Source organism: Doryrhamphus excisus, chromosome 7, assembly GCF_030265055.1.
Source record: "Doryrhamphus excisus isolate RoL2022-K1 chromosome 7, RoL_Dexc_1.0, whole genome shotgun sequence".
Lineage (NCBI taxonomy): Eukaryota > Metazoa > Chordata > Actinopteri > Syngnathiformes > Syngnathidae > Doryrhamphus > Doryrhamphus excisus.
This window is the reverse complement of record NC_080472.1, coordinates 8,341,754-8,352,351: the sequence shown is the minus strand read 5'-3', so window position 1 is coordinate 8,352,351 and position 10,598 is coordinate 8,341,754. Positions and strand designations below refer to the sequence as shown.

General features: G+C 40.6%; 1 protein-coding gene across 1 annotated transcript; it reads left to right on the top strand.

Annotated features, from left to right (window-relative positions):
- Positions 1-498: 498 nt before the first annotated feature.
- si:ch211-283g2.1 (sodium- and chloride-dependent GABA transporter ine) lies at positions 499-10,570 on the top strand. The gene is made up of 13 exons (XM_058076837.1): positions 499-572; positions 950-1,084; positions 1,527-1,731; positions 3,461-3,593; positions 3,676-3,810; positions 3,870-3,973; positions 4,074-4,198; positions 6,793-6,905; positions 6,987-7,127; positions 7,188-7,287; positions 7,367-7,467; positions 7,588-7,755; positions 9,207-10,570. Exons 1-13 carry the CDS (start codon positions 515-517, stop codon positions 9,354-9,356), a joined length of 1,668 nt encoding a protein of 555 aa, XP_057932820.1. The 5' UTR covers positions 499-514; the 3' UTR covers positions 9,357-10,570.
- Positions 10,571-10,598: the final 28 nt, after the last annotated feature.

Sequence of the window (10,598 nt, the reverse complement as noted above, 5' to 3'; positions counted from 1 at the left end):
GAACATTTAAGGTTACTTATACCGTCATTGAAGATGTGATTGTTGACAAATACACAATGTGGGAACAAGACACCTCACGTACACCACCTGCTTGTTGTGCTATGACTCCCTTCTTGAATTCAATAGTGTTTCTCACTACAATAACCAAAAATCGAGCCAAGGATAATTTCAAGTGCCAGCATTTTGATAAAGAGGTAAGAAACACTTTTAAATAAAAAAATAAAGACTAATGACAAATCCAGAAGGTGGTGTCCACAAAACACGTTTTTATAGTTGTACCATTGTAGTTTTACAAGCACAAAACAATTCCAAACATATATAAATAATGAAAAAAGGGAAAAATTAACACGGACACCACCTTCCTGTTTTGACATGAGTTATTTCTTGAACTCGATTGTGCTTCCCACCGTCTTTATGAAAACGAGGCCACTTGAAACTGTCTTTAGCTCCATTTTGGGTTATTTTGCAGCTGTGACTTGGGGTGAAAAACACTACTGAATTCAAGAAGTAAGTCATGGCAAAACAAGAAAGTGGTGTCCGTGTTGCCAACGTGCATCATGTCTTCAGTGAAGGTAAAGGTAACCATAAATGATCATTTATCAATTTCATTCCTCATTTCTATGCTTTTTCAAATATTTTCTGCATGTAAAATTATAATTGTAAAACAAAATTTTGAGTTTTTTTTGTTTTTTGTTTTTTTAGATTAATAGGATTTACATGATTTCTAATGGAAAAAAACTGATTTGGTTAGAGTTAGTTTTGGTTACAGTTGCACCTCTTGGAATGGATGAATGACACCAACCATGCCTCCATTGTAACTGTTTTGGTTCCAGTATTGATCCCTGGGGTACACCCCAAGCTATATCTCCAGATGAAAATGTATGCTTGCTTAGCGTCACAAGCGTTTCTCACCAAGTTCACCAGCAAAGGTCTAACACATGTTCTTCAGGTGCCTTCCTGCTTCCATACCTGCTAATGCTGTTGGTGCTGGGCATCCCTCTGCTGTGTATGGAGTTGACTATAGGACAGTACACCAGAAGAGGGCCGGTCCACGCTCTGGCTCATGTCTGTCCACTCTTAAAAGGTACAATTATTATTCCTCATTAACTCGCTCAATACCAAAGACAATTTGAAGCCATAATGGCCACAAGGTGGCAGAAGCGCTGGGAAGACTACGGAAAATCACACACCGCAGACAAGAAAGCAAAGTGTGGAGGAGGGTCGTGTGCAAAAGGTTTCATGCACACACATAGTTCAGTTCACGGGGGTATGCTGGAGCCTATCCCAGCTGTCTTTGGGCGAGAGGCGGGGTACACCCTGGACTGGTGGCCAGCCAATCACAGGGCACATATAGACAAACAACCATTCACACTCACATTCATACCTATGGGCTCCTATTGGAGTCGCTAATTAACCTAGCATGTTTTTGGGAATGTGAGAACGTGTTCATGTTATGATTCGTGTTATGATTCATGTTCATGTTATGATCAGTATTGGTGATGTATATTATTTCCGTGCCCGCTCAGGTGTAGGCATAGCATCTGTGGCCATTTCCTTCATCATGTGCACGTACTACAATGTGGTGATCGCCTGGGCCCTCTACTACATGTTCAGCTCCTTTCAAGCGCCGCTACCCTGGCAGAGCTGCAACAACACGTGGAACACGGCAAACTGCACCGATCACGCCACCAACAGCAGCTACTCCTCCACTGCCAGCCAGGAGTTCTTCAAGTACGTTGACCGATGTGAATGATATCAGTGGAAGTGATGGGTGATATCAAAATTAATCCATACGCTGTGGTAGAGATCAGGACAACCTGGAAAGATTAGTCATTGCTTTGGCAAATCCTGTCATATATTTTCTGCTGAAATCAACATGTGCGGCATATTTGTTTTATAAAGTTGGGCTGGGTTTCATTATTTATGAATGGAATATTTTCACAGTTACAGCAAAACTCCAAATTTGTAAATGTTTTTGAAACGTATTTATGTTATATATTTGGTTTTGATTAGAGCCCTCTAGACATGACATAACACCCCAATAGTCACCTTTAAACTCCTAATACCAAATATAGTAGCCACAATAAGAGAAAATATAGACTCACTCATGTTAGCATTGAGACGGTACCTTGTTACTCTTCATTTTTTACTTCCTGTTCCTGCACAGTAATTCACGCGGTGGCTATTGTCTCATCAATGTATCATTACTGGGTGTCATGTTTATGCCTGACAATCCTTATTTTAGGCCCCTCAAAAATTGCCAAAATGTGCATTTAGTTTTACTAATAACAGGCCGTATTCAACCACAAAACAGTATGATTCATTTCAACCTTTTAAATATGCTTTTTAACATCATTAGAACCCTCTAGATATGACATAACACCCCTATAGTCACCTTTACACTCCTAATACCAAATATAGTAGCCACAATAAGAGAAAATATAGACTCACTCATGTTAGTATTGAGACGGTACCTTGTTACTCTTCATTTTTTACTTCCTGTTCCTGCACAGTAATTCACGCATTGGCTATTGTCTCATCAATGTATCATTACTGAGTGTCATGTTTATGCCTGACAATCCTTATTTTAGGCCCCCCAAAAATGGCCAAAATATGTATTTAGTTTTACTAATTTATTTAAATATCTAAATATTTAATACATATTTAAATAAATATTTATCTAAATATGTTTTTTAACATGATTAGGGCCTTCTGGACATGACATAACACCCCTATAGTCACCTTTACACTCCTAATACCAAATATAGTAGCCACAATAAGAGAAAATATAGACTCACTCACGTTAGCATCGAGGCGGTACCTTGTTACTCTTCATTTTTTACTTCCTGTTCCTGCACAGTAATTCACGTGGTGGCTATTGTCTCATCAATCTATCATTACTGACACCTGGTGACCAGTGTAGTACACTACATATCATGTCTACTGAATGCCTTATATTTGTACATGTTTGCTCATTTAGTCATGTTTATGCCTGACAATCCTTATTTTAGGCCCAAAATAATAATAATAATAATAATAATAATAATAATAATAATAATAATAATAATAATAATAATAATAATAATAATAATAATAATAATAATAATAATAATAATAATAATAATAATAATAACAATAATAACAATAATAATAATAATAATAATAATAATAATAATAACAGGTTGTATTCAACCACAAAACAGCATGATTTATTTCAACCTTCTAAATATGCTTTTTAACATGATCAGAGCCCTCTAGACATGACATAACACCCCTATAGTCACCTTTACACTTCTTTTACCCAACATAGTCGAGAAAATAAGACATTTAAGACCCACATAAGAGATTATTTATCAACACCTGTCACCTATAAAGCAGAATTTGTACGTAGTGAGAGATCCCCACCTGTTGTTGAGAAGCATCCCAACGCTTTGTCGTTCCTCGTGTTTGGTCTGTGAAGATACAAGATGCTGCAGCAGACGCGAGGCGTTGAAGACGCCGGATCCATTCGCTGGGAGATTTTCCTCATCCTTGTGCTAGCTTGGCTCCTCATCTACTTCTGCATATTCAAGGGGGTGAGATCAACCGGCAAGGTGAAGTGAAAAGATGGAGCACACACACACACACACACAAAGGAGTGAGCGGGGGCCTTGATTCCATTGTTGTGGTGTGCAGGTGGTGTACCTGACAGCTCTGCTCCCCTACGTCATCCTCATTGCGCTGTTGATCAACAACGTGCGGCTCCCCGGGGCCTTGCAGGGAATTCTGTTCTTCATCGTGCCAGACTGGGAGAAGCTACTCTCAGTTGAGGTGAGAAAGAGGAGAAGAAGAGATAACGGGCAAACGTGACAAACACTTTGTGCACGCAGGTTTGGGTGAACGCCGCAGCACAGATCTTCAACTCCATCGGGATCGGGTTTGGTTTCCTCATGTCCATGGCCAGCTATAACTCTTTCAACAACAGCATTCTTAAGTAATTCAAGTAATTCAGCCCACTCACCCCCCCCCCCCCCCCCACACACACACCCTATAGGGATAGAATCAAGAGATGCTCTCTCCCCCCCCCTCCCCAGGGACACACTGACTATATCCATCGTCAACTCCCTCACCAGCATCCTGGCAGGCTTTGTTATTTTCTCAGCGTTTGGGTACATGTCTCATCTGCAGGACGTTCCTGTGGCCCACTTGGCTGTGGACGGTAAGTCGGGATCATTATTATCATTCATTCATATTATTATTCATTATTGGAATTAGTGAGCAAAAATGATACAAAAAATCAGAATCTTTGCATGCAGGACCCAAAGATGGAAAAAACGGATGTCGATTATTCTGAGTATTATTTTTATGATTATCTTTTATTATAAGAGTGAAATGTGAATTGCAACCACTGGAATGTTAATCCCTCTGGTAACACTTTACATAACATCACTACTGTAACTCCATGTGCCTTAGTTCCTCAATAACTACTCTACCCATTAGTTCCTCAGAAACTACTCTAAATGTACCATATGTGCCTTAGTTCCTCAGTAACTACTCTACCCATTAGTTCCTCAGAAACTACTCTAAATGTACCATATGTGCCTTAGTTCCTCAGTAACTACTCTACCCATTAGTTCCTCAGAAACTACTCTAAATGTACCATATGCGCCTTAGTTCCTCAGTAACCACTCTACTCATTAGTTCCTCAGTAACTACTCAGTAGTTCCTCAGTAACTACTCTACGCATGATTTCCTCAGCAACTACTCTAAATGTACTGTATGTGCCTTAGTTCCTTAGTAACTACTCTAAATGCATGTACATTAGTTCCCCAGTAACCACTCTACTCAGTAGTTCACCAGTAACTACTCTAATTGTACTATATGTGCCTTAGTTCCTTAGTAACTACTCTACCCATTAGTTCCTCAGCAACTACTCTAAATGTACCATATGTGCCTTAGTTCCATAATAACTACTCTAAATGCATGTACATTGGCTCCTCAGTAACCACTCTACTCATAGTTCCTCAGTAACTACTCTAAATGTACCATATGTGCCTTAGTTCCTTAGTAACTACTCTAAATGCATGTACATTAGTTCCTCAGTAACCACTCTACTCAGTAGTTCATCAGTAACTACTCTAAATGCACTATATGGGCCTTAGTTCCTTAGTAACTACTCTACCCATTAGTTCCTCAGCAACTACTCTAAATGTACCATATGTGCCTTAGTTCCTCAATAACTACTCTACCCATTAGTTCCTCAGAAACTACTCTAAATGTACCATATGTGCCTTAGTTCCTCAGTAACTACTCTACCCATTAGTTCCTCAGAAACTACTCTAAATGTACCATATGCGCCTTAGTTCCTCAGTAACCACTCTACTCATTAGTTCCTCAGTAACCACTCTACTCATTAGTTCCTCAGTAACTACTCAGTAGTTCCTCAGTAACTACTCTACGCATGATTTCCTCAGCAACTACTCTAAATGTACTGTATGTGCCTTAGTTCCTTAGTAACTACTCTAAATGCATGTACATTAGTTCCCCAGTAACCACTCTACTCAGTAGTTCACCAGTAACTACTCTAATTGTACTATATGTGCCTTAGTTCCTTAGTAACTACTCTACCCATTAGTTCCTCAGCAACTACTCTAAATGTACCATATGTGCCTTAGTTCCTTAGTAACTACTCTACCCATTAGTTCCTCAGCAACTACTCTAAATGTATCATATGTGCCTTAGTTCCATAATAACTACTCTAAATGCATGTACATTGGTTCCTCAGTAACCACTCTACTCATAGTTCCTCAGTAACTACTCTAAATGTACCATATGTGCCTTAGTTCCTTAGTAACTACTCTAAATGCATGTACATTAGTTCCTCAGTAACCACTCTACTCAGTAGTTCATCAGTAACTACTCTAAATGCACTATATGGGCCTTAGTTCCTTAGTAACTACTCTACCCATTAGTTCCTCAGCAACTACTCTAAATGTGCTCTATGTGCCTTAGTTCCATAATAACTACTCTAAATGCATGTACATTGGTTCCTCAGTAACCACTCTACTCATAGTTCCTCAGTAACTACTCTAAATGTACCATATGTGCCTTAGTTCCTTAGTAACCACTCTAAATGCATGTACATTAGTTCCTCAGTAACTACTCTAAATGTACTATATGCGTCTTAGTTCCTCAGTAACCACTCTACTCATAATTCTTCAGTAACTACTCTAAATGTACTGTATGTGCCTTAGTTCCTCAGTAACTACTGTACTATTTAGTTCCCCCGTAACTACTGTAAATGTACTATATGCGCCTTAGTTTATTAGCTACTCTACTCTATTACTACTACTCTACTCATGAGTTCCTCAATAACTACTCTAAATATATGTGCCTTAGTAACTACTACACTCATTAGTAATGTCTATATTCTACTATACTATGATTATATTCATTAGTTCCTCATTACTTCATTCACTACTCTAAACGTATGTACCTTAGTTACTCGGTGACTACTCTACTCATTAGTTCCTCATTAGTTCCTCATTAGTTCCTCATTAGTTCTTCATTAGTTCCTCATTAGTTCCTCATTAGTTCTTCATTAGTTCCTCATTAGCTCCTCATTAGTTCGTCAGTAGCTACTGTAAAGTGACACTGTCCCTCCCCCTCTGCAACATGACTGAATGAATTCGAAAGACTACATGAATTTGGATGCAGCCTAAACCCTGTCAGGAAGTAAAATAGAGGAAAGTGGGACAGATGTCCTCAATATGTGGCAATTGAGCCTGTGTTGTACGCCCGCATGCTGTTTAGGTCCAGGACTGGTTTATATTGTCTACCCACAAGCCTTCGTCAACATGCCAGTGCCTCAGCTGTGGGCTGTGCTGTTCTTCTTCATGCTACTCTGCCTGGGACTAGACAGTCAGGTGCCCAAGTTTGCAGCAAATACACCAAAAAACAGTCGGCAGGCGGCTTAATGACTCCATTGATGGTTTCTCTGTGGCCAGTTTGCCATGGTGGAAGTGATGGTGACCAGTCTGACGGATCAATGTGATCAACAACTGATGAGATTCTTCAAGAAGAAGGAGCTGTTTGTTCTTGCGGTTTGTGTGGTGGCGTGTCTTCTTGGAATTCCCTGCGTCATGCAGGTAAGGAGAATCATTTTCCGTCATGCTGTGATGGCATTGACCTTTGTGTCGTCCTTGGAGGTGGGGATCTACGTCTTCCAGCTGATGGATCATTACACCGCCATCGTGTCCATCATGTTCCTGGCATTCTTTGAGGTTCTCGCCATTTGCTGGCTTTATGGTGAGCGCGACAAGCTGGCACGAGACCAAAAGCTAATCACGTTTGCTCAGGTCTACATTCGTAAAATTTGTGCGTTCAGGCGTGGGTCGACTCTCTGACAACCTGGAAGAGATGACTGGAAAAAGAGCAAACGTTTTCTTCAGGCTGTGTTGGCAAATTGTGGCTCCTTTCCTCATCACGGTGAGTCGGTGAGTCGGTGAGTCGGTGAGTCGGTGAGTCGGTGTGTCGGTGTGTCGGTGAATCGGTGAGTCGGTTGGGCCGTTTACGAGTCCCAACTGAATGTGCTTCTCTGTGGGGCAGGTGATCCTGATCTTCTCCATCATCCAGTTCAAACCTGCCCGCTATGAAGGCTATGTCTTCCCTCCTTGGGCCCAAGGTGTTGGCTGGGTGGTTGCCATGGGATCCATCATTTGGATCCCTTTGGCCAGTGTTCACACGTTGTGGGTGCTACCTGGATCCTTTGTGCAGGTGATGTATACACATTTCCTTCCAAAGACGGTGAATGTAGTTTACTATTCTGAGTCCCATACCGTTGATCGGTTCATCAATGGCATGGAAGATAGGACGTCCCATTTGGCGCTACTCAGCCACTAGGACTCTCCATACAACAGAGATAGATGGAAGAAGAGAGAAGCAAAGCGACTGACAAGAGTGAGACATACAGGGAAAGAAGATAGAAATGTATGCTAGGTATGCGAAACGAGCGATAAATAAGGATAAAGCGGACAGCGAGACAATAGCGTTGATGTAAACATTGCAACTCTAAATACAAAGACAGATGGAAGAAGGGAGAAGCAAAGCAAGTGACACGGAAGAATGAGTAATACATACAGTGAAAGAAGACGAAATCTATGATAGGTATGGATAAAGCGGACAGCGAAACAAATCAAGGGAAAGGAGAAGGCAAAGTGAGCGACATGGAAGAACAAGTGATACATCCAGGGAAAGAAGATAGCAATGAGTAATACATGTGGATAAAGTGGACAGTGAGACAATAGAATTGATGTAAACATTGCAACTCTAAATACAAAGACAGATGGAAGAAGGGAGAAGCAAAGCAAGTGACACGGAAGAATGAGTGATAGAAGATAGAAGGGAACGAAGATAGAAATCTATGCTAGGTATGGATAAAGCGGACAGCAAGACCAGTGCATTGGAGTAAAATTTGCAACTCTATATACAAAGACAGATGGAAGAAGGGAGAAACAAAGTGAGCAATACAAGTGAGACATACAGGGAAGGAAGACAGCAATGAGTAATAAATGTGGATAAAGTGGACAGCGAGACTATAGCATTGGTGTAAACATTGCAACTCTAAATACAAAGACAGATGGAAGAAGGGAGAAGCAAAGCAAGTGACACGGAAGAATGAGTGAGACATACAGAAAGAAGATAGCAATGAGTAATAGATAAAGTAATGATAAAGCGGACAGCGAGATGAGCGCAGTGACGAAGATAGAAATCTATGCTAGGTATGGATAAAGCGGACAGCAAGACCAGTGCATTGGAGTAAAATTTGCAACTCTATATACAAAGACAGATGGAAGAAGGGAGAAGCGAAGTGAGCGTTAAGGAACGAGTGAGACATACAGGGAAGGAAGACAGCAATGAGTCATACATGTGGATAAAGCGGACAGTGAAACGAGCGATAAATGAGGATAAAGCGCACAGTGACACAATAGCATTGGTGTAAACATTGCAACTCTAAATACAAAGACAGATGGAAGAAGGGAGAAGCAAAGCAAGTGACACGGAAGAACGAGTGATACATACAGAAAGAAGATAGCAATGAGTAATAGATAAAGTAATGATAAAGCGGACAGCGAGATGAGCGCAGTGGCGTCAAACATCGCGACTCTCAATACAACAGAGACAGAAGTATTGAAGCAAGGTTCATCATGTGTCATGTCTTCCCACAGAAACTAAAGCTGTCCATCAGGCCGTACTCCCTGTCGGAGACATCCAAAATGGCGTATTACGAGAGGGGAGGAGGTGACCGATATCCAGTGGTGTCTGTCATAAGCGCCTCCATCCGTCCACAAGACAAAGCGCCAAACCAGGGCAACTGAAGAGGCGTGCAGCTGCAACGGTCCCTTTCTGCCAGGCAGAAAGTAACATGGAGATTCTTTGTGAGTCAGCGTATTGCTTGGAAGTGAACTTTGGACTATGATAGAAAGTTAAGCGATAATTTTAGTTTTTATAGTTTTTATGATATTTTTGATAGTTTTTCAAAAACACACTCAACTTCATAACTGGTGCTGTTTCGTGGTTGAACACGGCCTACTATTACTCCAAAATATGCACGTTATGTATTGTTTCAGCCTAAGCTCAGCATTTCAAGCATAAAAATGGACGAAAATGTACTGAAATGTAAATATAAGGCATTCAGAAGACGCATTTAAAGACCTTGTGATGATGTGTAGTATTTTACACTGGTCAGTAGGTGGCAGTGATGTTACTGTAACGCTCGGTGAGACACACAAGCACCAGACTTGATGGCCAAAATATGATTGCAGGTTTGAAATGATCTCACAACAGGCACAATCATCTCTCCAGATTCAAGATTCAAATTTTCCATAGAACAACGGCATACACGGAATGAGCCCTTTTGTCAGTCATACAGGAGGCAGGGGCCGCTCCATCCATTTTCGATGCCGCCTATCCCGGCTAACCTCAGGCCAGAGTAATGCAAAGTAACGGATTACAAATTCAATGAGTAGAATGCAATATATTTTTTCAGTGTACTTTTCTTAATAGTAATGTTAAAATCTCATCTCGTGACACCCCTATTCCTAAACCACGCCATGCTAAAACTCAACTCTGAACCCCTGACGTCAGTTCCCGAGCACCAGGTGACATTTACAGCACCACACACGCCTTATTTATACCTTATTATGGCTACTATAGTAGTCATAAGTAGGGGTGTGAAGATGACTGTAGGGGTGTTATTTCATGTCTACATGGCTTTAATTGTGTTAATTTAATTTACCATGAAATTATTTTGGTTATATATTACATTGGTTAATTTTAACCAATTACCCGCGACAAACGAGGGATTACTGTGCTGCATATCTTCTGACACTTCACCGTCCTTCATTCGACAAGTCGTTTTGCTAACAGCAGTGCCATCCTTTGGCCACATTTGGAACTGCAGCGATGAGTGTAAATAGTTGTACTGTACTTTTATCTGTATTTAACTAATGCATTTAAACGTGGTAACCAAACTATTTAAAAATGACCAAATCAAAGTTGTTCATATTGTTATACATCCCTTGGATACAGACTGTACTCATATATACATATATACTGTA

Coding starts and splice junctions, on each gene's coding strand:
- si:ch211-283g2.1 (XM_058076837.1), top strand. CDS start 515: ATGGCAAAACAAGAAAGTGGTGTCCGTGTTGCCAACGTGCATCATGTC. Junction 1,732..3,460: donor GCCAGCCAGGAGTTCTTCAA/GTACGTTGACCG, acceptor TGGTCTGTGAAG/ATACAAGATGCTGCAGCAGA. Junction 3,974..4,073: donor TTCAACAACAGCATTCTTAA/GTAATTCAAGTA, acceptor CCCCCTCCCCAG/GGACACACTGACTATATCCA.